A 27,099-nucleotide genomic window follows, 5' to 3' on the forward strand; every position below is an offset into this window, starting at 1 on the left:
CCTTTTTCTTTTATTTTCAAATATAAATAAATATAATACAGTTAAGCAGCGAAACAATGAGACATGACTTTTTCTTGTGCTTTAATACTGATGATGTGAGCTTGCTGCACTCCAATAACCCATGAAAAAAAAGAAGTTTTTAAACAATGAAATGCAAGTGCTGTCCATGTACCTTCTATTGACGGTTGCATTAGACTTCTGACACTATCTTACAGGTGAATGAGAGTGCACATTTCACTCTGATCACGGTCTCACCCCCTCTTTGCCTGCGGTTCCCATGGGTTTATACATCTGTCCCTGCTGTACACAAGCAGGAGTGGGCTTACTGGGAAACAGTGTGGTCACCTGTCAAACCTCATCGAGAGAGACTTTTTTAACAGGAACATTTGGTGTTTCTGCCTAAACGTTTCTGCAGTTGTAGCAAGAACAGCTTCAAAACCTCCCAGCAAAACAAGTTCCTGAATAAAATCGTCAAAGGTGAAATGAACGGAAATAAAAAGGAGAATTATTGCAGTTTTAGACAGCCCAGAGCTCCTCATGCTTCACATATGACCTTGTGTGACATTAATTTGTTCCCCCCAGGCACTTCCTGTTAATCAGCTTTGAGCATATCCATTTCTGAGTTTTTTTTCCAAAAAGAGCATGAAAAGCACTGTAATTTTATGGCTAACTGCACGCAACTCATGCTGCACTCTGTTAATGTGGGGGTGGTACTTCTTGAAATCATGACTGTTTTCAGGGTAAGGCAGAGCATGTGATTGAGAAATACTTGCAGATAAAAGCTCACTTATATTTGTAAACTAGGTCTGCCGTGATCTCAGTAAACTCAATAATACGACCTTCTCTATCAGAGACATGAGGTCTCAGTGTGCTACAAAGTGTCATGGGAGACATGTCGCTGTTCAAGCAGAAATGACAGGTGATCAGCAAGAAGACATTTATTCACACACCAATGTGATTAAATAATGCAGAACCGAAGATGGTAAAAATGACTGTGGTCCCATTAAAGTCCTGGAATGAATGGTACTGTAACGCATACGGCCGACATTGCAGGTTGTTTGAGCCGGCTTACCAGCGCTTTGACGTCACCACCCTTCCCTGTGAATAGCAGGGACTACAGCCGTTGGGCTGAAGGGAGATTTCCCTTGAGCTCACTGGCTGGGTCCCTGTTGAGGGATGCCAGAGACTCAGGATTGAGTCCCCAGCGGTGGGGGGCCGACTTGAGGCGGCAGGGTCGAGGGCGCATACCCACGTGAACCCGAGAGTGCTACATTGGTGTCAGAAGCGGGTTGGGATAGCCCTTCGCTGAGGATGGCGAATTAAGTGGGGGAGAGTGTAACGCATACGGCCAACATTACAGGTTGTGCGAGCCAGCTTACCAGCGTGGTGACGTCACCACCCTTCCCTGTGAATAGCAGGGACCGCAGCCGCCGGGCTGAAGGGAGATTTCCCTTTAGCTCAGCTGGTTGGTTCCCTGTTGAGTGACGCCAGAGGCCCGGGATCGAGTCCCCAGCGGTGCGGGGCCGACCTGAGGCGGCAGGGGCAAGGGAGCATACCCACCTGAACCCGAGAGCGCTACAGTACAAAACAATGCAACAAACATTAAAAGAAGAACACTAAAAGAAGTATATAACTGAGTGCTTTCAGAATGCATTTCAGTGGGTTATAGCCAAACACTTTTTGGTATTGTTTCACTGTGGAACTGTACTGTCACAGGAGACACCCACACTGTTCTGAGCGGATAGACAGGGTTGCAATGGGTGAGGGATACACTGACCATTGAGCCCATAAATAACACAAGGACAACCGAACCACAGTCTGATAGTGAAAAGCTTTAACACCGGTCAAACATAGTAACAAATACAAACACTGCAGGACATTACTCTAGACATTCACAGAGTGTACAAATGGTGTGTTCATCACAAATAACGTACCTCCTTAAAAGATCCTCTAACCATGTCTACATATTAACACTGTTTGGCTGCTTCTTTATATTTTTGGCAAAGTCAACCGATTGTGGAGGAAATGACAGAGAAACAGAGCTGGACATTCTCCAGAGGGTGTCCACGGCTCTAACTCGATCGAGCCTTTCAGAATGGGTGAATTGACCTGGCCTGTTCGGACAGCTCTAGCAGGGAAGCTGTGCACCGTGGAGGGGTGGACATCAGTCCGTGGGTGATCACATTACACTCGGCAGGGCACTGATAATTTAATAATAATAATTGCTTACACTTATATAGCGCTTTTCTGGATACTCCACTCAAAGCGCTTTACAGGTAATGGGGAATCCCCTCCACCACCACCAGTGTGTACACCACCTGGTGATGTGACGGCAGCCATAGTGCGCCAGAACGCTCACTCCAGATCAGCTTTCTGTGGGGAGGAGAGCAGAGTGATGAAGACAATTTATACATGGGAATTATTATTATAAGGCCATGATTGGTAAGGGCCAATGGGACATTTGGCCAGTACACCGGGGTTACACCACTACTCTTTTCTAGAAACCCTCTGGGATTTTTAATGTCCACAAAGAGTCAGGGACCTCAGTTTTACGTCTCATCCAAAGGACGGCGCCTGTTTACAGTATAGTGTCCCCGTCACTATCCTGGAGCATTAGGACCCACATAGACCGCAGGGTTAGCGCCCCCTGCTGGTCCCATTAACACTTCTTCCAGCAGCAACCTTAGTTTTTCCCAGGAGGTCTCTCATCCAGGTAGTGACCAGGCTCACACCTGCTGAGCTTCAATGGTTTGCCAGCTGTGAGTTGCAGGGTGAAATGGCTTTACTGCACCTGCTCAACTAGACGACGGCTCCGTGATGACTTCTGTGTGTACAAGGAGACACAGGAGCCTTCACTGCCTATAGGAATGTATACCCTGTGGTCTGATTTGTTCAAGCGGGTATGCTGCAGTTAGCAGTTTTCATGATACACTTGTGTTAGAATCTTAAGCACCCTGGTTGTATATTTTACCCTGTATGTATACTTCACAGTATCAGTTCACAGTTCCTGTGTTTTACTCGCCTAAAGTCAAAAATATCGAACACTGAAACACTTACCTCTTTCACAAGTCATGTGGAAATCTTTAAATGTTACTATATTAATAGTAGTAAGACTTTTTATATTCTTCTTTTGAGAATAGGTTCAACCACTTAACTATAACGGAAGATCAACTACTTATTTTGAAAACTAAACTGAGAATTCTTTGGGCCTGAGTAAAGACGGAAACAAATGATATTGGATCATGTTTCTCTCGGATCATGTTCTAAAGGCTGGTACAGCTCACATTTCATGACTTTCCCCAGAATCTCATTCTGTTACAGTACCTCCTAGAGAGGAAGACTGAAAATAGCTTGATGATCCCACATTAAATAGTGGAAACGTCTGTCCAATCCAGAAAACAGTGGATAAAAGTGGGTTTATTTTCAAATATCACAGTAAAAAAGAATAGTTTCTCTTTATTCATTTTCCTGAGGTGAGAAAATACTTGTGCCCTTTTGATGTACAGGAGGTGAATGATGAAGTGCAGCGTTGTGATTTTGGTTTGACTGCTTCATCAGTGTGGTCTTGATGCGGCTCCACACAGGGCTGTGTGTAACCCAGGATGTACTACAAGCACCGTCGCCGTCTGCTTGAATTTCAAGAAACACAATTTGCTGACAAATGAGTATCATCAGTTGGCATGCAAATAAGTGTCAGCTCCTGAAAGCAAAAGCCTTCTCAAGCTGTCTGCCGTCTCCAGCTCTCCCAGTCTCTGCTGGTCCCCTGTGTTCTGTGTGGAGCACACTAATGAGGCGTCTTTTGATTAACACCGTACCAAAGCCCTTTGAATTCAGAGAACTCAGTCGTATCACAGTGCACTGAGGCGGTGTGTAAGAGCTAGAGCCTTTTAGTTTGCCTTTCAAAAGGGCTCATTCTAGTGACAACAGAGAAATCACTTTGCTTAAGATCTCTTTTCTGAAACCCAGTCTCAGGAATTTCACACTTCTAGCTTTCGTCTTTATTCAGAGCTTGTCTGCTGCCAGTAAATGACAAATAGGTCACGACTGCATTGTGGCAGTGTACTTGCAGTCTTGTGTGGCACTGTGTGTTTTATCTGTTATCCACACATTTCCTTCGGTACAACTCAAGACTCACAGCAGCCACACAGCTGATTTTCCTCCTGCGGTATGATGGGGGGGTTGAACAGTCATGATGCTGCAGGGGACCTAAGCCTCATCCAGGGTCTATATAGCAAAGTGCAAACCGATGAAAGGCGTTTTGCGAAAGAAAAAAAAGGCATGTGCACGCTACGTTGAACTGTCAATGGGTATGAAAAGGCAGAGCTTTTAATTATTAACACTGATATTTTTTTAAATAAATGGTGCACAGTTCAAGGTTTCTATGAGCTACTACTGCATGGTGATGCAATTCTCCTGAACACCTGCCCTCCCCAGCCTGGAATGTGTATGAGCTGGGGGCCAGGCAAAACCTAGATGCCATTTTTGGTCTATTATTCATGACTGCTTTGCACTGGCTTTTCATTGAAATGTGTACAGTATCTGTAACGTGTTTTCCACTGCTCCCAGCCTTTTGTCATTGCTGTGTTTTTACATTCATTTCTTATGAAGCCCAAATGTTTTAAGCAGAAACAACACTGTATATCCAGGAATAAGAACCGCAAGTAGTGTTGATCTAACTGGGTAGTGCAGAGAGTGGCTGGATTGTACTCCTCAGAAACTGCGTTTGATCTTCCCAGACACAGGGATTCACCTGCGGCTCACAAGCAGGTATTACAGAAAATAATGGTTACTTTTTGGACCTCAGGTGTGAGTAGCACAGTGAAAAAGTACGCTGAAATTATTTGAGAGTCTGGGTTTCAAGAATATAGTCAATACATACAGTGCTGTAGCCTGGAGGAAACATCCAGGGCGAGAAACAGCTGAAAGCAATTGCTGTCCTTGAAGCTTTGTTCAGCAAATGACCTGGACTGATAATTCTCACTCCCCGAACGCCAGTGTCTGTTTCCTGCCCTGGCCTCCGCCTGTGGCTGTACCTTAGTCACCCCACCAGCCGAGGAGAACAGATGTGCTTCTGGGGGATCCGGGGACTGGTTTCTCTCCGTCTCTGCCATCCCCCTGGCTACTGCGGACTCCTCCTATGGCGCAGCACGCGGATGGAGGTGGTGGTGTGCTGGGTCATCAGCCAGGTCACCTCCTCCAGCGACAGGCCGGCCACCTTCTCCCCGTTCACTTCCAGGATCTCGTCGCCCACGCCCAGGAGCCCTGCGTACAGCTTCTGAGTGCCGCTGTCGCCCATCTCTTCCACATACACTCCTGGCAAAGCAAGGAACTGTTTTACTCACCAACACCTCGAAAAAGCCAATGTAGCTGCACGGGAAAAAAGCTGGCTCTGTCTTTGTCGTGCTGCCCTCGCTTGGTGCGGAGAAGGGAATTTCTAACTCCACAATTAACTGAGCCTAGGGATAATTCAGATTAGGTGTACACTGCTATTGTAGCTTCGCTCACACTCGTTAGCCTCCAGCACAAGACGATCCGGGGGAGGACTGAACGGGACCTGGAGCAGACTGCTTGTTTGTCCACGCCTGTTTGGTATTTTTCTTGACGTATCACTTGTTTTGGAATGTAGCAAGGGCTGCCTTCACGGCGCCCCTGGTTTGCAGTGAAGAGGAAGAAATTTGGGACCCTTCCATCTTGGGAAAAATCCAAACCGACACAAATGGTACCTGAGTCCGGACGGCCTTTCCCCCGCGAGATGAGAAATCCGAAGGGTCCGTTTGCCGGCCGGCTGAGCTCCAGGAGCAGAGTCCCATCTGGGAAGGCTTGGGCAACCCGGCCCACGGTCCGCACCCCACTAGGACAGCCCACATCCTCCACACTGAGCGCTCGCTGGAGCCCCCTGCAGGACACACACAGATGCATCCACACAAAGGGATGTTGAGAGCCATAAACACACCCTCACAGAACAGCCCTTTAACAATAATAATTGCTTACACTTACATGGCACTTTTCTGGACACTCCACTCAAAGCGCTTTACAGGTAATGGGGACGACCCCTCTACCACCACCAGTGTGTACACCACCTAGTGATGCGACGGCAGCCATAGTGCACCAGAACGCTCACCACACATCAGCTCTCAGTGGGGAGGTGAACAGAGTAATGAAGCCAATTCATATATAAGGATTATTACAAGGCCATGAATGGTAAGAGCCAATGGGAAATTTGGCCAGGACGCCGGGGTTACACCCCTACTGTTTTCGAGAAACGTCCCGGGATTTTTAATGACCAGAGAGTTTGGTTTTACATCTCATCTGAAGGATGGTCCCCGTCACTATACTGGGGCATTAGGACCCACATGGACCACAGGATGAGCGCCCCCTGCTGGCCCCACTAACACCACTTCCAGCAGCAACCTTAGTTTTTCCCAGGAGGTTTCCCATCCAGGAACTGACCAGGCTCGACCCTGCTGAGCTTCAATGGGTTGAAGTGGATTCAATGATCCGCTATCGTAATATTCTCAAACGGCGAGGTTGCTGGGGTTGAATGACCTGATCTTGACATTCCTTCTAAGCTTGGTTCTTTAAATCCAGCTGATACTTTCTTCCTTCAGTCATTCCGTGTCTGTATGTCATAGGGCATGATATGTACCCTCTGTTTAAAATCAATAAGTGGTCTGGATGTTCTACAATATAATTTTGCATTTTAAAGCTGTCTGTCTGCTGTGAAGCAGCTGGGAGGGTCAGGGATGAGTTAGTCAGACGGAAAGGTGGAGGAGTGGAGGACATGGTCTGGGGAAACTCCCTGCCCTTTCATCGCTAGACCCTGCCAGAGAGGCCAGGAACTTGGCTAGTTTAAATTCAACACTGAGAGCCTGTGGGTTGTGAGCTTTGTGCCTCAGTCTGCTTTGCTTTAGATCTCTCTTCAGTTCCTCTTAAAACACACTCACTCTGAGATTCAGTTGAAGTAAAGCAGAATTTACTAAGTCATGCTGACCTTGTGTTGGTGCGGAGAAGGGAATTTCTAATTAACTCTGTGTCCAGGCGTAATTAAAATTAGGTTTGTGTCTGTATATTATTTGGTGTACTTTTGTGTTTGTACTGAAGATGGGCACGATTTTATCATGATTTAATAATATGCTCACTCTTCACATTCAGGCCTTTAACTGTAATTTCAATATAATTTAAGTTGCTTTTTAAAAAAACATCTGTCAAATGAATTCTAAAAAAAAGTATGTATAAAAAAATTCAGTGCTTCTGCCCCAGAAGATTTCCAGAGGTCTTAGTACCAAGTAACTTAGGACTTAGTATTAGCAAAACTACAACTGAATGGAAATGAGACAAATATACAATAAAAAAAAACTCATCAGAGCAGTTTTTTTATGAAAGGCTGAAGAGGAGAGATCAGTGAGTGGGGGCAGAGCTGATGTGTCAGTCTGTGGCTGTGTGTGACTGTGTGTGAGAGTGGGGCATTGGCCACAAGTATTACTAAATGAGTGAGGATCTATTTCGATAAAAAACACATCTTCACAACGAAAGTGAGTAACAGCTGCGCTCTTTCTATACATTTCTTTTATAAATGGTGTCTTTTTTTAAAACTGTTCAGTTCGGGTCTACTTTCACCCAACAGAGGACTTTCAATCAGTCAGAGTACAGACAGCAAATAAAAGCAGAATGAGAGTCAAAAGGAGGAGCTACGATGTCCTCACAATGGTGATATCCCACTATGTTTGAGTGGGGTAGATAGCAGGTGAGACAAAAAGGTGCAAAATGCATACACATTGGTCTCAACAATTCCTCTGCTGGGCTATGGCCTAAAGATGTGTGCACAATCACTTCCAGTATCACTTAACTACTTATCAGTGTAAACAAGCGCTGCCTTAGCAACAGTATCAGAAGGCAGTAATTGCAAGGGGCCGGCTGTGGAAACAGCAAGATTGAAGACAAACATGCCACATGGCAGAAACATCCTGGAAGAAATTTAGGAGCAGATGAGGAGGGCAGTTAAACAGTAGCTAGCCCTGTGCCCTCTGGGCCAGGCTCCAGCCCTGGAATGAAATGCCTCCCACTCTTCCTCCCTTGTTTATTGTCTGCCATTTATAGCTTGGGGTCTCTGATTGGCCCTTGTGTGTGGTGATGTAACAGCAAGTCCAATCGGAGGGCGAGGAAATTCCCTGCTCCTTCCAGTCTGGTGCTGCTGCACTGACTGTCACCACACTGACCCCCCCCTGCTGTGGGAACTGTTTTTATATCCTGATGGAAGTGTGGAGAAGTGGGAGCAGGAACAGAGTCTTAAAGGGGCCATCGCACCCTTTTTGTTTTTTCTTTTTGTTTGCTTTGAGTCCCGGAATTAGCCTGCCAGTTATTCTTCGGCCAGTTGTTTATGCTTCCCATCAGCCAGCGGGCAGCTGCAGTGCTTCAGTTAACCTCTTGGCCAGGGGTCCTAAGTCAGGTCCTGCGGTGCCACAGTCCAGCAGGCTTCAGCTCTGGGGAAGGGTGAAAGTAGCCAGGCCTGCTTTTCCTTTTCTTGAGATTTAACCACATTCTGGGCTTTGACAACTGGAGCCAGCTCACCTCTCCAGGCAGCACGATAACGGCAATTTCTCACTAAGTGCTAAGCAGCAGAGACACTTCATTACACACTACATACAAAGGTCCAAGATTTTATTTTTATACGCATGGATGGGTGTGGGTGTCTGCCAAGCGATTGTTTTCTAGCATTGGGGAATCATATTTAGATCCGCAGTGCAAAAGGGAAGAAGGTTTTATGCTCTTTTTTTCCACAACGCCTTTTACATTCCACAACTCAGGGAAGGCGAAGCTATTTTTATTCCCGGCAGACGCCTCCGCAGTTCCACAGCGGGAACGGATGGAAAATATTCCAGCGTTGCGCAACCCCAGCTGCTTCCACATGCCAGGCGTAGCTGAACAGCCTCACGCAGCACCGAACGGTCCGGCTGTCGGGAGGTACGTCCGGGCTGTCCCGGGAAAGCGCGTGGAGGGGCCCTGCCACGACTATCGCCGGAACGGTGCTTCCGCGCTTCGTCTGTGCCTAGGGTGTTGGTGGGAACCTGGGTGCTGCCTTCCCCTAACCTCTGACTTTCCTGTCAGACTATTTCAGCCGGGGCACGCCTGTGAGGCTACAGTCAGGTACAGGGTTTAGGTCTTTGATTTCAAGGCATCCTGCAGTAATGCCACTGAACTGAAGCAGTGAAATGATAGGTCAGTATAAGTCATTCAGCCGGGACAGAAAGCCGCAGTTCTCAAGGAACTCAGCTTGGCAGAGTGGCCTCGGGACCAGGAAGCTCTAAGGGTTGAGAAAGCTGGAAAAACAACTCCCAGCTCTGGGCTGAGCGGCTTCCTGTACACTCCCAGTGACTGCACACTGACTGAACACACCCAGCCCTGCAGGAAGAGGGGAGAAACGGAGCCCAGGCACAGAGGAAGGAGAGATTGGGCCAGCCGGCTCAGGATTAAAAAATAGGGGAACGATTACTTTTGTTTATTAAACGAGCAAGGAAATGTGGCAACTTTGTAACAGAGTGTGCCGAGACGGAAGCACCAAGGGACTTTTCACAGTGGCAGGTTCAATACTGAACAGTTGAGACTGAACCACATTGACCGATAGGTTGGCCAACTGGGACTGTTGTGACCAATAGGCCAGGGAACAGTCACAAGACAAGAAAGGAAATGTTGCTAAAAAAAAAGTGGCTTTTCCAGTCACTAAAAATAATCTTCTGATCTTATTTTGCCTGAACCCAGCTCAACTGGGTTGGTACAAGATTTTTCTTTCTGAAAGTAAATCCCCCTTAGTTAGAATTAGGAATCTGAACAAGATGTTTGATTGGAAAGAGGATCAAATAAAGGAGTCGGCTCAGAGGAAAAAAAAAAGGATTATTCATGCTCAAGTAAAATTAAATGGAAGGAAAAAGCAGAAGTCAGAAGCTTCTAAAACTGCAAGGTTAAATCACTGATTGTGGTTACGCTCATAATGACATACTGAAAGGGTGGACTTCAGCTCTTCCTCCTCCATGACCTCCAAAGCTGTCTGGATGAGGCGGGTAATTTGCGATTTTAAATGACCTGATAGATGACCAAACCACACTGTAATACCACATTATTTTAAATATAAAATTACTACTGATGTATTATAAATGTTACATGTTGTAATGTGTTTTACTGTACATGTACAATAGAGTGATGTGCAATGTTTTTCTTATTTTTTGTAAAAGAATAAGTGCAATGTTTTTCTTTTCTTCTTCTTTTTTGTTTGCATTCTATTAAATGTACAGGAGTGCTGGGTGCCCATAACAAATTTCCCCCAAAGGAGAATAAAATCTTTATCTTTATCTAAACTGAAAGAATCGATCCATCTGGTGACTTATGCAGTGTCATGCCAGTGTTCCCAGCTGTTTGCAGTATTTTCTCAGTCTCTGTAATTTAAAGAGTTGGGAAGTGGACGTCGGTGCCAGTCTGTACCTGTGTGTCGGGCTGAAAGACGCTGGCTCTCCCACCATATAGGCACTGGAGCGATCTGCCTTCCTCTTCGGGGACTGCAAACTCTGCACCGAGGACGCCTTGCGTAGCTGGGTGAAGGGAGACCCCTGGTGGTAAAAAGGTGAAATTACTGCTTTTAGAGATTGCTCATGACGCGGAGCAGGCTTTAGGTTCCATTCAAGTGTAAATTTAATTGCAATAATTACTTGGTCCTTACGTAATACCTTTTATTCTAAAGGCCATACAGGAGGGGACTCACACACAGCAGATAAGGAGGTGGAGTGAGAAACTGCTTCACCAGGTGAATTAAGGAGAAACTGTAGATATGTTAGATTGTGCAAGCCCACAATAGACTTTAACTGGGACACTAGGGTTACCTTCACTGACAGGGATATAAAAATGGGCCAAAGAAAAATTTTCATTCAAATAGATTATTACTATTCCCTCCAGTGTCTGGTTCAGTTGCTATTATTCTAGTGCAGCTCTCTGCGGCTCTTGACGGAGATAAAAGATATATGAGTTTTTTTGTTTAACCGATTATTAAAAACCACTTCCAACAGTGTCCTGCCTGCACAGTGATTTTGAACGCGGTGTGTGAGCCTTGATGATGAAGTGTTAAATCACGTTAATCATAAAATGCTTAAATGGAAACTTGGCACTATAGCACAGTTATGTTAATTGATTTTCAATTATATGAACATGTTATCGAATCCCACTCTAATCAGGATTCTTGGTAGCTGCGTATCATGATTTAATAAGGGCCAAAAGTGTCGACTTGTTCTCAGTTCAATGTTGAGTTCATCCTTCCTTTTGAATGGACATCTGTTGGAGCGATCTCTGAATAGGCCACACTTCATCTCCAGAGAAGAGGTGTTGTATCACGTCGTGTGACTGGATCTCTCTGCTTTGTATGCACACAGCCTGAACGGCGGTTGACCACAATCTAAACACCGACTGAGCCCAGGCTGAGCATTGGCCGAGCACAGGCCGAACTCAGACTGAAACACTGGCTGAGCACAGGCTGAACGCTGGCTGAGCACAGGCCGAACACCGTCTGCGCACAAGCTAAACAGCAGCTGAGCATAGGCTGAACACCAACTGAGCACGGGCTGAACACTGGCTGAACACTGGCCCAGTGTAAATGCGACTGCTTTCAGTGAGACATTTGTACAAAGCTGTCTCGTGAGGGAGGTGAATCCAGATGGATTTTTCCTCCTTTAGTGAGAGGGGGGCTTTGGCAGGTACAGTGTGCACATGCTAAGCTGCCCACAGCACTGACAGCTTCACCTCTGATGAAGACAAGACTCGGCACTGGAATACACCTCTTGCGCCCCCTTTCCCACTGAAGGAGGAAACATTTTGCAGCTCTTCTGAGTAATGAGGTCGATCGTAATGTAAAACTGGATTGGATACAACTTTAAATCTGACAGGTGTGGCCACTACACTCCCATCATGCTGTGTCCACATTATTGGGTCACACAACACACTTTTTTGTCTTCTGTGTGACACTTTAGCGAGAGCATTTTCTCAGGCGAAAAGGAAGACAAATGTACTTCAATCCAAGGACCAAGATGTAGCACGAATAAACTGAAGCACAATTTTCTTATTGGCATGTAGCAGCAGGCGATAATAATTTCAATAATTTCCTCAGAGTGACAAGCACATACTTGTGACCTGAACTGGGTCCTAGCATGAGGCTTAAGCATTACCATGTTGCTGAGAAACATAGAAAAAGCAGCTCGTCTGGCACAGCCATTTTAACCTTACCTTAATCCTAAACCACTAACTCTAAAACCAACTCTAACCTTATGTCTCCACATCTAAACCTTGAACCATAACCCTGTCACTAACCCTAAAACCACTGACTTGCCGAACTGTTTTGTAGCTGCTAGGCATGAGCACCACTCACCAGCCGCAGCGACTGCAGGGATGGGGCCTTCTTCAGCTGGCCGCAAGGCTTCTGCGAGGAGCTGGGCGAGCCTGCGCTGTGTCTGGGAGAGACGCTCAGCTGCTCCATGCTACTGGAGCGGCCTTTGCTCAGCCTGCCCACTGTGCTGTGTCCGATGGCAGACAGGAACCTCCTCAGGGACAGCTTGGGCCGGTCATCTTTCATCTCGGAGCTCTCTGGGTACTTCCTGTGTGCCTCCACCCCGCTGTGAACACAAAGCAGGAGAGGTACAGTGTTCATTTTGCTGCTGGTTCTCTGTAGCCTGTGATTGCGATAAAGGAGAGCTGCTGCTCTGTGTGTGAGGTCGTCTGGACTGGAGTCACTGACACTGAGTGTAGGACTGGACTCACTCTGACTGAATGCAGGACTGGAGTCACTGTGACTGAGTGCTGGACTGGATTCACTGAGACTGAATGCAGGACTAGAGTCACTGAGACTGAGTGCTGGACTGGATTCACTGAGACTGAATGCAGGACTAGAGTCACTGAGACTGAGTGCAGGACTGGAGTCACTGAGACTGAGTGCTGGACTGGATTCACTGAGACTGGATTCACTGAGACTGAATTCAGGACTGGAGTGACTTTTTTCAAAATGCCAAAGATGACAGATAACTACACGACAGCAGCAGACACAAAAATCCTGTTCATTTTTCATGTGTGTTTTTTTCCAAGAGAGGGCAGCCTTGTTCTGAAGTCGGCTCTATCAGCATTTCACATTGACAATGCAATTCACCTATAAGGGAACGCACCATGCTGCTGTCAGAAATGCCAAACTACGGTTCTCCAGCCCTGAATGTAATTTACTAATAAGAAAGTGAAAATGAAGGCTAGATGATGCATCTTTTTGACAATACTATTTCACCCCCAGCGTTACTGATTACACCCCTCAAGAGCCCCTGAGCGCGGACTCACTCTGCACTGTCTCTTGGATACTCTGCCCTCAGCAGTCCCCTGTGTCTGGAGTCTCCACTGGAGAGGGGCTCCAGGTGTGCTGTCTGGAACTCCGGGCGTGGCGCAGCGCTGGCAGTGTGGGGGCACATGTCCTCATTCAGCTGACAGTATCCTGCAGGGCAGACAAGTGGTCACTAAAAAAAGCAACAGCAGGAAGAGGAAAGTTCTTTTAGGGATCTCAGAGCATTTGGGGTTTAGCGGTCCCATAAGGCCGTACACAATGGTGAACAGGGGTTTGAAAAAAAAACCCACGATGTGGACATCCTGCGTATATCCTTATCCTGCTCTGACCTGTGGTGTATGGATCTGTTATAGATGTGAGGGCCGGAGCTGGTCTTCATTTCCTTTTGTGTCACCCCTTTGAGATTCGGAGTGTGCCCGAACAGTACAGTCTTTCTTCATCCACATCGCCCTTCCAGGAGGACAGGCTGTGCAATCTTGGAATCATCCAGTCCGCCGTGCAGTTGCTTCTCAGTCTGGCCACAGCACTGATGGCAGCTGATGTCGAGCATGGGGTCGAGCGTGGCCTACATTAACTCACAGTGCCAATTAAAAGTGCCTGGCATGAATGAACAAGCCGGGATTCTAATCAGGTGTTTACAGAAACTGTGCTCTCTGGTGGTGCCTGCCCAGTTTCCACCGTCCCCAGGTCTCTCTCTTTCTCCCTTTCTTCAACTTTCAAAAAAAGTGCAATAGATATACCTGTGTGTCAGCACAACTTCCGCAAATGAGAGTGGCTGGCAGACTTGAATTACTGAAAGGCAGATACATTTTCATTCTTACGCTGGGGGCTGTTTTATCCTCTCATCTTCAGGTGTAGCAGAGTGTCCTAGAAAACTGTTACTCTATTAAAGAGGCAATGAAACATAATATCACTGAAAAGCTCCAGAGTGGTTTTGTAAAGAAGATGGAGGTGACTCTTATGCACTGTTGTGATTTTCCTCAGCCTTAGAACCAGCAGTTTTGAATGAGATGGGCTTTCTGCTGGCAACTGGTACCTCTGCAAGCCAACAGCCTAAACAGCAGGACTAAGGCACCAGACCGAATCTCAGTGCATGCCTTGGGATCTCTCAATCACCGATACAATCCAGATTCAAACCTGCAACCTCCAGAGGTGCCAAACAGAGCACGCCAAATTAGCAGAGATCTGCAATGGCTGAGCGACTTGGGAGCCTACGTCTCTCCCAAACCTCAAAGAATGTGGGATTAGAACTGGACATTTTACATACTACTTACCAGCTTCAGAGGCAGTGTTATATAGCTGCAGCTCAACCCCTTTGCTCAGGTCACCAGCGGTTCTGGCTGGTGTGTACAGGGTTGCAGGTCTGGTGCAGCCATTGTTGCAGAGGTTTGTGGACAGGCTTGGTGGGTTTTGTCCGCTTTCGGTGGGCATCTGCTCAGAGTCACAGCTCAGTGCAGAGTAGAGGTGTCTGCCTTGGGACTCAGCGGTCTGGGAAAAGTCTGAATTGTGGTCTTCAGGTAAATGGATCAAGCGATACTGGACAGAGGGCAAGACCTTCACAATTCGCTGACCACTGGGGTGATTCTTTGAGCCGTTTTTCAAAGCTGATTTCTTGGGCTGTCCAAGAGTGCCAAGATCATGGTTATGTTGGGTGTTGTATCCTGATGTTTCCTCTATGGCAGGAGAAGGAAAAGGGCTTATCTTGGAATCTGGAGGGTAGTCTGGCTCTGCAGTGTAAGGGTTAGGAGGCAAAGTTGAGTTCTTCAAGCCAGGAGATCCATTCTCAGCTCCGCTGGGTCGAGGCCTTGAATTTTCTTGAACTAAAGGTCGTTGTTGGCCTTTCGCATGAGCAACTGTCCTATCACTGTAGCTCAGGCCTCCCTTTGCATCAGTAGCTGGCTCATTACCTATGTAAGCAGTTTTGGTCCCTTTCTTGGCTTTGGTGAAAGTTGGGCAGGGTTCCCCTGTCCTGATAGTTTGCATTGCCTCTGAACGCTCCTTCAGTACACTTCCCTTCACATCCTGTATTTGCACAGCCTGTCCATGTGGCCCACATGTTCCATTACCTGTTCTGAAATCTCTGTCTTCAACGGGGGAGACTTCCCCTATGTAGGTTTCTTTGATGCATTCAGTTCGCACTCGGTGGTTTGATGGGGACACCCAGCATGGGATCATCTTCACTGCAAGTTCCTGTTGAGCCCGGCAGGGCGCCTGCTGGGGGGTGCGAGAATCGGAAAGGGAGCTGTCAGCATGCTTACTTGGTAATAAGCTTTGATCGAGCTCCTGGAGGACAGACCCGCAGGAGTCGCACTTCCTGCCGGCAGACTGGCCTTTGTCAGAGCCGCTCTCGCTGTTACTATGACTCCCGTCATGGGTCCTCCTGGTCTTCCTGCTCCACAAGGGGGCGCCCTCGGGGCTCCTGCCTCGCTCTGCTCTGCCTGAGCTGCCCTCGCTCTTGGAGGGCCCCCCGTTGACGTAGGAGGAGAGGTGAGGCTTGGAGACCAGGAGCCCCTGCCCGCGCTCGGCTGCTCTCCGTCTCTGCTGGAGGCGCTCCAGGTAGCGCACCTCAGCGTCTTGGGCAGATTCGTCCTCGAAGCGCACCCTGGTGGGGGACTGGCCATGCCGCCGCCGCAGACCGCCGCTCGATTCCCCGCTGGAAGAGTCGCTCAGATTCCCGCATGAAGCCGTCGCTCCATCTCTTCCAGCTAGGCCCCGGCGCAGCAGGCCAGCCCCTGACGACTCCCTGCCAAAGAGAGAGAGAGTTTGGGTCATCGATCACTTACGCGCCCCCTTTTACTGACGGTTTTAAATCTGGAACCACCAGTTCTTCTTTTTGCATGACCCTGCTTTGGAACTGCCGATCTCATCAGTCTACTTGGCTCAACGCTCCAGTGCCAGAGGGGTGAGGATCATGAACAATTTCCTCCAAAATGTATAATGTCACAGCCACTCCCATTCCTAGAGCACAGTCAGCACTGGCTGGAGTGTGGCTCTCACTTACAACTGTCTCGTTCGTAAACCCCTCCTCTTAAGGACGCTCCAGCCCTTCCTTGTTTTCCACTCATCTCCCGCACCTGCTCCCTGTTCCAACCCCCTTTTCAGTTCTCCTTAAAAGCCAGGCGCTCACTCTATTCCGGGCTCTGCACTAGTTTCTGTACCAGGCGAGTCTGGGACCTGGATGTGCCTGGTCCCGTCACGGTTTTAATTTCTGTTCCCGTTCCCGTGCCGGTTCCGACCCGGTTCCCGTTTTTTAATCTTGTTTGGTTTGGATGGACAGCCCGGTTTTGGACTTTTGCCTCTGCTTGGATTCCCCCTTGGACTTTCTTCTGGATTGTTTGCCTCTGCCACACCTCCCCCAAACACCAGCACACCATGGACATGCCCCCTGTTTTCATTCTTGAACCCTGCATGCTTTTTCCCCCGTGTTTTCCCCACTCATCCCTGGATTGTGTCACCTGCATAGGGTCCTGAAAGAACGTTTTCGTGACACAACACTGCAATCTCCCAGACTTCAGCCAAGCCACAGGGTCCACTGACTGACACTAGCCCATCCATCATCAGCAGTGCTTGGTCAGCTGTACCCTTATGATAGGGGAACCATCTTCACAGAGGGCCAGAAAGAGAGCCCAGACTCCACCAAGGGATGTCCAGATTACAGGACTCAACATGGACTCTGCAAGAACACAATTACCGGCTGGGCCACTCAGAAACCTGAAAAAGTTTTTTTAAACTTAGATTTAGAAGGACTCTGCAGTTATGTTTATTGCCTTTCATGAGCGGAACATTGTTTTTTCGAGGTTTTGGTATTCTGGGAATGTGTTTGGCAGCATTTGTTTCTGATTTCTCACTCAGAAGGATCCAATGAGCTGCTGATTGGATCCACCTGATGTAACAATCCTTTAAAAGGAGAGAAACTGAAATTGCACTGATAGGGGTTAATAGTTCTTCAAACTGGCCTGACAGTAGGAGGCCAGAAAATGAATGTGTTTGAATGTGTTCTTTCTGTTTTGGAGGAATGTTTTGTAACATTCTTTTTTTGGATTATCATCACTTGTACGAAGACAGTAATTTCTAACTTACTCAGAAACACTGGGTTGCTGCTATAATTGTTGTCTGCAGATCAGTAGGTGGTGCTCTTCTCTCTGCACTTGAATGTCTCATCTAATATCCCAGAAAGGACACTGGGAACACTGTTAAAGGCCTCATTCAAACATGGTTAAACCAGAATTACATATAACATAATTTAGTCGGTGTATGCCAGCTGGCATTTGCACAAACATATCTTGTCATTTAATTTAAATTTGAGGTAGAAGTGACTTCCTCATTAGCGGTAGTTAGCTCTACATGCGAACATATTAGGCAGAACAACAGAGCACAATACTGACTGCATTTTGCATTTTTTTTAAATGTGCCTTATTATCAAATAAAATGGTTACTGAGAAGAGAAACACGTAGGGGTGCTTTTCCGGTTTTAACAGACACACCCAATTTGGGGTTGGTGCACTTTTCAATAACCCTGTTTGGCTGTAATAACGTGTGTGTGGGGTTGTGTGTTGAGGGTTAAACTCCACAGCTGACCGGGGAACTGTGCCCGTGTCACGATCCAAAAGCTAAGGCCTCTGGGAGCAACAGGGTTCAGTCCCATAGCTCTCATTAGGTGAGCTCGTAATGCAGTGCCAGCAAACCTCTGAACATCTGTCTCTCCCAAGAGGGCTGTACACTCATACCTCCCAGGCTTTAAACATAATTTTGACAGTTCTAGTTCAATGCCAGGTACCCTGAACAGATATACACAGTATTGATGCCAGAGCTGGCTGTCAAGTGCGCTGGTTTTGCCTGAGCGGGCTGGCGGTTCGCCTTCCCACTCCTGTGACTGAGTTCCCAGCAGAGCGGCAGGCTGTGCAGGAAACAGCCCAGCGAACAGCTGACTGGCATGGCGGCGCCCACTGCTCTGTCTGGGGGCTTTGATCTGCGGGGGTGACAGCTGGCGAGGATGACAGCTCCCGACGAGAAATGGAGAAAGGGGGGAGCGAAGCGTGGAAGCAAATTAAACATCGAGTTTCAGATGAAACAAGGGCGTCCAGGCCTTCAAGGTTCTGGTTGAGAATGTGAGGTGAGCGGGGTGGAATAGACTGCATGATGGGAAGGGGACAGGGCAGTACCCCTGTGGGTAATGTGAGCGATGTTGTCTAATGAGGCTCAGAAGGCGGACTGGCCATATCTTTCCACAGGAGAAGGGCTAGAGGCACACCCCAAAAATGAACTGCCAGTAATTTATCTTGAGGGCGCAAAGGAATGTCAGGAGCTGTAAATCCCCATAGGACGGGTGTCCCTGTGGTTCCTGTGCTTTCCCACCTCCCTTCGGATTCCTGTACCCTTGAACACCGATCCTGGTTCTCAAGGTGGGAAGTTTAATTAGACATAGAATCAAACATTAGCATGGTTGTGAGATCCACACTTTAAGCTGTTTTGTTCAAAGCAGAAAAGGACTGGGCTGCTGTTTCTACTATGTGGGGCTGTGTTAAGTCGATTAACCTGATTTTATGAGCAAACACAATTTGTATATATAGTAATAATGCAAAACAATATACACACCATTTTACAAATAGGGAGGGTTTTAAGACTTCCCCCTCAAAACAAAAAAGCAATTGAACAGTGTGACAGATCTGTAGTAATTCAATATACTGTTGCTGATTTTCATTTTATTCTCCTCACTCATGTCCTTGCCAGTTTAGAACCTTACTTGAGAAAATTACAAAAAGAATTTGCAGTTTGTGTGACTCTTGGCAGTGTGACTCCTAGTTGATAAAAGTCTTTTTAAAGTGCCACAAAATCTGGAATTAACTGCTGTTATTTTTCGGTTGAAATGGTGCTTTTTTTTACCAGTATCTATTCCTTACAACGATATTTCACACATGCTATCGACATGATAAATGCTTGCTGTTGGAAGCTGAAACATTTCAAAATAAGGTTGTTTCCCGTTTGGAGCATTTTGGCTCCTCTTTTTTCAGGAAAAGGCGGGTATGGATCTTTGGGCAAGCTTTAAAAAGCCCTGGTTTTTAAATTAATTCTGTAGATTTTTGTTTGAAATTCCATTTTACACTGTTGTGTTGAAAAAGGCCTGTGGTATATCATGGTTTGGTTAAAAAGAAAACCTTTGAGAGACCGTCTTTACATAACACAGAGACTGAAGCTCTGAGAAGTGGTATTTATAGCCCTGGGGAGCCTATGTCAATGTCCTGAATCTGCAAGAGCACTAATCTCACAGAGGTGCTCCACAACGCTGTGGAACAATCATCCCTCTCAGCTATTGCATAATTTCAGCTTGCGTAACTACTGTTCAGAAACAGACAGGGACCACTGAGCCTGGCAAATGTTCATCACAGCCTGCAATTTGTGCCTGCTTTTCCAAAGCACTTTATGTGCATTGTTGCTACTTGTGTTGTCTAGCTTGTTTGTCTAATTATTATATCATTTTAATTACTCCCAACAAAACAAAAGCAGGATCTAAAATACTACTGGATCCACATTATTGCTAAAGTTCTGCAGTTTGATTTACAACCAATGAAATTGTTTCACCTTTATTTTTAGTATTTAAGCAAAAAGTTATTTTAAATTGTCCAACCCAACTCTGAAATAGATACAGTAGCCTTTGTCTTATTGAGATTTTTTTTCTGCACAAAACTAGGGAGGAAGAAAAAGGATCTTCCTTACTTGTCTACAAATCTACATGAAAGTACCAGTAGCTGCCAGGCATACAGTACGTCAAAGAGCACTGAACTCTGGGTCACTTAAACTTAAATACCCAAAGTCAAAGAATCTGAAAGAACAGATGAAGTATTCAGCTTAATATTGAGCACGAGTTGATTAAAACTACGAGAATCATCCTTGCAACACTTTCCAGCTGGGCAGGAAGAATAACAACTAAAAAATCGCCTCTCGAGGTAAGATGAGCTATGCACACAGCAGAATGCTACCACTTTCATCATAATGAACTTTGCAAACCATTTGGAGTATGCTGCAGAACACCAAAATAACCCAGATCCTAAAAATGTGTTTAATGTGAAATTATACGAAATTCTGGCAGAATTATTATTGTACATGTTTGAGGTACAGTAGTTCTGTACTTAATATGGAAGATGAGATGCAACAAGGAAACATTATTCCTTCCAAGGAAAAACTACACGCAGCTGCTTCATCTGTTTTAGTTGCTAAGGGATGTCCAAAAAAGCACAGGTCTTATTCACAGGTATTAGATATACGTAACTGGTTAATACATACATGGGATCCAAATCTCTAGATTGTAGTAGATGAGGGTTGTTTTTAAGCAAGTTGGGGTTCTGATTGCAGATTTATCCCTGAGATTTCCTTATGGATGTTTTCTGTCTCCCTTTGTGAGCATCAAAACAGGCTGCTACTGTACCACTGCAGCACAATAACAAAACAATTTGCTTCCTGAAGGGCACAGCAGTAGGCCACAACACCGCAAACAAAAAGCATTTAAAAAGAAAGGAAAATCCCACTCTTTTCTAATTGAAGAGGATATGATCTCCAGCTGTTGGGACTGAAGAACATCGTCTTAAGAAAACACCTTAAAAATAACACACAAGCTGTTCTAATGTGCAAGCGCTCTCAAAGCTAACGAGAGAAGCGAACGCTAAATGTATTTCACAGCAGGGCAGGGCTGAGGGCAGGGAGGCCGCCAGGGCCTCCACTGTGCCTAGAGTGGTGCAGGAGAGATGAGCTGGGGGAGCTAGCCTTCCCAGCTGAGCCCTGGCAGTAAACAGCAGACAGAGAGACAGAGAGACTCGCTGCGGCTCGAGAGCGGGTGACTTACGGCGCCTCCTTCTGAATGGGCAGGATGCTGTGGTCGGCCTTGAGAGGGTGCGAGCGGGCCTTCATTCGGGCTCTCTCCAGTAGCCGCTTGGCCTGCTCATGCCGGGGGCTGAGGGGCAGCTCCTCACAGGAAACAAAGGCCCTGCCGCGGAGAGACAGCCAGGCGCGTGAGGGAGCGAGGGGATTAGGGCAGGCCGGCAGTGATTAGAGATTAGGCCGACGCGGGGCCTGACAGCATGTGGCGTCGGAGAACAGGCACGAAAAGGAGACAATGGAAGAGTGTTTCCGGTCACCTCTGAGGTATGTTTGGCTTAAAGCGTTTTTTCACTCCAGTGCAGGACAAATGGTTTCACTTTTTCCGAAGTCCAAATAAAATCTAACCAAGAGACGTGAACTCACACTGTTTTTTAAATTACTTTTCAAAGTTGGGAACATGGTCTTCTTATAGGCCAAAACATTAAGAAAACTGCTGTTACCTATCTTGTATCTGAGGGGATGTTCATTCTTGTGGCCTAAAGGGGGTCAACACTCTAATTTAGTACTCAGTGTAATCAACCCGGCTTTGTCAGTAAGTCTGTTTCCCTGAAACCCCCCCATTTAAAAAATAACTGCTACCACAACGCACCCTTGGCAAGCAGCAACTACTAAATAAACACTATAAAGGAAAAAGGTAAACCACAGCAGAGAAGTGGAGGTAAATGTGAGGCAGGGCACTCTTACAGCTGGAAGGCTGAAATGAAAATGAGTGTGGAGATAAAAATGAAAATTAAAAGGTTATTTAGAGTGGTAATTCTAATGCAAATGATAAACTTTAATGGATTACATGTAGGACTTGTAGGACAAAACTGAGAGCAAATTGAATATGTTTATTAGTAGAAGTGAAACTGGATTGAATTTTGGAATTTGGATCTGGAACTAAATCTGAATTTATTTGGGGTGAGGAATTAAATTGTAGTTAATGTAGTGGAGAAGGGATGGTGACACAGTGGTTAGCATTACTGCCTTATAGCACTTGTGCCCTGGGTTCAATTGTGGACCCTGGGGTACTGTCTGCGTGGAGTTTGTATATTCTCTCTGTGTTCACACGGGTTTCCTCCAGGTGCCCTGGTTTCTTTCCACAGACCAAAACCACGTTGGTAGGTTAATTGGCTTCTGAGAAATTGTTTGCGTGTCTGTGTCTGCCCTGTGACGGATTGGCATCCCAATCAGGGTGTATCCTGTCTTGTGTCTGTTGCTCCTAAGTAACCCTAAATAAATAAATGGATGTCTAATGTAGTGGAATTTATCACACTTTATATTCATTTAATCTATTAAAATGAAAGTAAAATGAAATTTTGGATACTAACCCTGCACTTCTGCCAGATAACACAAGGACTTTGCTTGTGCATGATATCAGCAGAGCCAGCTGGAGGAACATACAGTATGTACAAGCTCAGGGGCTTCAAATATGGAAATGTGCTGCAGAAACAATACTTAGCTGTAGGAAATAGTCTAGTCCAAATGTTTATTTCCATTTGAACATGGGACTAAACGGCAGGTTTCTGCCCGTTTTGGATTACACTTCTGTGTCATCAAAAAAAATCAACTACCCAGAGTGTGTGTCCGTTTCCCCCTTATCTAAAGCTCCTTATGTAACATGCATGTTAACAATGTGCTGGAAAGTTAAGCTCCTGCTGCCGGGCAGCTGTGTGGCTCTGCCAGTTCTTCCTGTTGGCACGGCTCTCTGTGACACTGCTGCAAGAGCTGTGGCATCGCCCACTGACTCGCAAGGGGAACAGGCTGCCAGCTTGTATTTGGGATTAGTGCTCGGGAATGAAGAAGAATATGCGGAGATCAGGGATGGAAAACAAGCACTTCAGATTTTTCTCTGGGCAGGGGTATAGGGGGCAGCTCTCTCTGTAAAGGGGTAGGACGTACAGTAGGCACCTCAGCTGCATCAGGAGCTCAGGATGGACTGAGCCACCTGCAGCTTTGCACATGGTATTGAGTGACACAATTACCACATGATTCTGTTTCACTTCACTAGGACTCAAAAAGGAGTTAACTGTGTTTCACCTCTTTGTGTATTAGACTAAGGAATGATGGACTAAATAATTTTGAGACTGAATCAAAAAACATAATTATAAGCCAGAAGGCAAAGAATTACTTTCCTCTCATACAAAGTGAATAAAACCCTTCAATGCCTTCCAAATACAAGCTGACTAATATGTACAAATTCTCTCAGCTGTTTTTTGGCTATTTTCAAGTGTTTATGAATGTTAATGCCTCCGTGGAGGTAATTTCTATCCCTTCCCTGAAAACATGATCTGGACAATTGAATGATGGAATAATTTCCTGTAATGGTAGTATCAGCTGATAGAAACACACTGTCTTCCCTTTATCTAATAACAGTGCAGCTCAGAGAACTGCTCTTATACGCACTGTAGTTGAGGAAGAGTTCGGAGACTAGGACGGGACAGGGTTACCTGTGACTGTGCTCACTGTCCTGAAGAGAGATCCCAGAATCCCAGTCGCTGTCATTCAGAGTAGACAGGCCTACAAGATAAATCCTGGGTTTAGACGCTGTTGTCCATCACACACTGGGCTTCCCCTTCCACCCTGTCTCTGAGGCATATGTATTTATAGCTTGCATACCCCACAGAACACAGAATACAATAAGAACCCATAATATATAAAGGTACATATGTGGATGCAAGAGTACTATGTCCTTCTCGATAACTATTTCATATAGGATTGTCGGGGGAAGGGACTGAGTTTCAGAATACAGTAGGGTCTCGACATTAGCAAGGGATCAGTGCAGTAAACCATTACAAATAGCCAAATTTGCCTGTAGCCAAGTCCACCCCTACACCGTTGCATACTGTACTACAGTATATAGTATGTAAGATTAAAAGGCATAAGTAACCCTCCCTTATATGATAATTAAATTGTTAATGCATTGGTTTTAGTTTTATGAAAATAACAATGAACAACTAAAACAAACAACAGAAAATTCATAACTCATAGCAATCAGCTAAAATAACCAACATGAATCCCTCCCCCACATCCAGCGGATGCCTGCCCTTTCTCTCTCTTTCTCGACAATCATCACACCCCACTGTAATAAAATGAGCAATTAAAAGTGTTAGTGAGTGTATAAAGTCATCTCCAGCCTGTCATTCCCCACATTGGCAACACAGAACATGGAGTGTTTGTTACATTATGAAAACAAGACCATGTTGAGATGCAGATGCTGGGTAGTGGGCACTAGGGCAGGAGTCAGTGAGGGGCTCGCTCACTAGCTACTATTCGTCTCACAAGCCTAGGCTGTTGCGCTGCTAATGTACAACATGCGCTTAGCAACTTTTGACTTACTTTCATCTCGTTCTGCTCTTCATCTATCTAAGACCCCATCGGCCTGACCAAATCACAGATAAGTGAATTTGCACATGTTAAATTTGCAGATGTAGTGACCCTACTGTGTAGACTAATACGTAGTAAGCAAGTTGTGCCAGGGGGATAATTTAGGGGATGTCTGGGAACATCTTAAGATCTTCTCAGAAGGCACTAAGCTCCTCCACCCACCAGCTCTTTTGAGCTCCAGCTTGTCGGATTAGTGTGAATTACCTCTGCCATTGCACTCTGGTAGCTCCTTGCCCCTCAGCTCCAGCGGGCTCTGAGACCTGCTCTCAGGCCTGTTCAGCATCTGCTTCAGAATGCCTCTGTTCATCTCTACACGCTCTGCCAGCGACAGTGAGCTGCTGTTGCTGCAGACGCTCTCCCAGCTGTCGGCCCTCCAGAGCCCCCCCAGCGGGAGCTCCTTCCTCCCAGCCCTCCACAGGTGGCTCTCCAAGCTGTCGGACCTCTGCAGATCCCTCCGGAGTGGCTGAGCACCTGGGGTGGCCTTCCTCTGGATAGGGGCCTCCCACAGCTGGTGCTGAGTGTCGGCCCGGAGAGCCTGCTCACTACCCGCCTGCAGATTATCTCTGAGGAGGAGTGTCTCTGGCCGGGCAGCCTTCCAGAAGCCCTTGGGAGGCGTCCAGGACTTGGTGTTGGGTTCCTCTTGGACGCCCACCCCATTGGAGAGGTTCTCCAGACTGGCCCCCTCACCAAGGCCTCTGGACAAAGCCAGGCTGGACAGGGGTCCCATCTTGTATGGGTCCTCATACAGGTCCTCCTGGTCACTCTGCAGGATATTGTCAGTCAGGTAGGTATGGACCTGAAACTGGGGGTCCACCTCCTCGTCGCTGCCAATTGGCTTGCTGGCGACCTGCTGTCCAGTGGGGGCCTTGCTGGGGCCTTTTCTCTGCTGCCCCTGCTCGTGTGCTGATGGTCCCTTGTCTTCTTTCCCTGCAGCTCTCCTCTCGGAGAGAGCCTTCACTTTGGACTGCAGCGCGGACACGGCAGAGCCTGGGGCCTGTGGGAGAAGAGGGGAGTCCAGGCCGGACTCTGGGCGGGGAACGCTGTCCTGCTGGGGCAGAGCCGCCTCTTGTTCTTTCCACTGGCCTGATCTGTGTGGCACGCTGGGATGCTGGAGGACCTCGGCGCTGGAGACCTCTTCCATGGCACTCTGCTAATCAAGGACCACTCCTACGACAGAGGGGACGCTGTAATAAAGGACATTAAATATGGACATTTCAGCATGTTCACACATTAACATCTTTATGAAACACGCTGATATAGCTGTACGGGAAAGTAGCTGGGCCCTGTGATACGCTGTTAAAAATGTATTCTTATAGAAATATACTTACCTTCATTCACAAATGTAATACAATAAGTAAAATCTTAATAATATCTGTGTTATAATCTCCACATTACTCACATGCACTCAGACACACTTTTGAAGCTTCTTATCCACTCATTATTTTACATCAAATTTCTGCCACTCTCTGTTTCAAAATATGTATTTGATTAGCTTCCTTATGTTGTGTCTATTGAAAATTGAGATTGAAGTGGAATGATTTTTGACATTCATTATTTTGTTTATTAACAGCACTGTTATAGGTTTGTTCAAGAAAGCCAGTAGTTCTATCATGTGCATGGTGTCTAGTCAATAAAGTGTAAAAACTAGAGATTATGTTATTCTTGACTAAAAAGTTTTTTTTTCATTTTTCTTTTCATTTTCATTGATATTTCAGAGGCCTGTAGCAGAAGCCAGTTTGACCAATGTAAGGACACAGGAGCTAACCCCCTTACTCTTACATAAGCAAGTAGACAAGTTATCAGTTGAACATCTCATCTGAAGAACAGCACCTCCTGCCACACTGTGGTCCTGGTTACTATGGAAATTCCCTTTGGCAATTCTGGCCCAGAGAGAGGAGCACCACTTGATCCACCAGCACCACTTACAGCAGCAACCTTATTTTCACTGGAGTTCTCCCATCCCAGTACTGACTAGTCCTTGCTTAGCTTCTCAGCAAGCACTTCATTTGCTTTTCTAGAAAATAAATCAACATCAGGAGTCTGTTTCTCTGCACTGACATACCTACATGAAAGTCTTGTCAGTTCAGTCTTTCCTAAAGAGACATTTGAATGTACTGCCCAATTTGTAAAATACACTGCACAGCTTGTGCATTCGTTTGTTTTGCTTTGTAATATTATAAGCAATCTCCATATGTTATTGGCCTGCCATTCAACTACACAAAAGATATGTCTGGAAATTATAAGAATTTTGATATGGTGAAGAGCAGTTCTTGGAAAAAATACCAGCACCGTTACTCTTCAATTTGAATTCTCGCCTTAAAATCCCGTCTTTCTTTGTGGGCAGGGATAATTTTGGCTTTCATTTTTACTGTACGTCTCTAAATAGCAAGTCGCCACAATACGCTACACATGACTAATTACTGCCTCTGTGATCAGAGCAGAGCGGAGGTCAAATTAAAGGGCTGCTGATGCCAGCAACAGGAATTACATTCTTGTAACCTCACAGGACC

At 46.3% G+C, this 27,099-nt stretch overlaps 1 protein-coding gene and 1 long non-coding RNA gene across 3 annotated transcripts; one reads left to right on the forward strand and one right to left on the reverse strand.

The window, feature by feature from the left end:
* Positions 1 to 25,730, reverse strand: kiaa1614 (KIAA1614 ortholog). 2 transcript variants are annotated; one of them, XM_069194358.1, is made up of 9 exons: positions 24,794 to 25,730; positions 23,653 to 23,722; positions 21,189 to 21,329; positions 15,610 to 16,094; positions 13,351 to 13,501; positions 12,401 to 12,644; positions 10,474 to 10,598; positions 5,724 to 5,896; positions 1 to 5,313 (listed from the first exon to the last, which is right to left on the reverse strand). In XM_069194358.1, exons 1-9 carry the CDS (start codon positions 25,728 to 25,730, stop codon positions 5,120 to 5,122), a joined length of 2,520 nt encoding a protein of 839 aa, XP_069050459.1. In that variant the 3' UTR covers positions 1 to 5,119. The 2 variants fall into 2 exon arrangements, with proteins under 2 accessions (XP_069050459.1, XP_069050458.1); XM_069194357.1 differs by having other exon boundaries at positions 14,626 to 16,094.
* LOC138241244 (uncharacterized) lies at positions 21,326 to 26,238 on the forward strand. The gene is made up of 2 exons (XR_011190433.1): positions 21,326 to 21,487; positions 25,523 to 26,238. It is a non-coding gene; the product is annotated as an uncharacterized lncRNA (long non-coding RNA).
* Positions 26,239 to 27,099: the final 861 nt, after the last annotated feature.

This window comes from Lepisosteus oculatus, chromosome 9 (assembly GCF_040954835.1).
Source record: "Lepisosteus oculatus isolate fLepOcu1 chromosome 9, fLepOcu1.hap2, whole genome shotgun sequence".
NCBI classification, from domain to species: Eukaryota; Metazoa; Chordata; class Actinopteri; order Semionotiformes; family Lepisosteidae; genus Lepisosteus; species Lepisosteus oculatus.

Coding starts and splice junctions, on each gene's coding strand:
- kiaa1614 (XM_069194357.1), bottom strand. CDS start 25,730: ATGGAAGAGGTCTCCAGCGCCGAGGTCCTCCAGCATCCCAGCGTGCCA. Junction 12,645..13,350: donor TATCCAAGAGACAGTGCAGA/GTGAGTCCGCGC, acceptor TTGTGTTCACAG/CGGGGTGGAGGCACACAGGA. Junction 10,599..12,400: donor CCCTGCAGTCGCTGCGGCTG/GTGAGTGGTGCT, acceptor TTTTACCACCAG/GGGTCTCCCTTCACCCAGCT.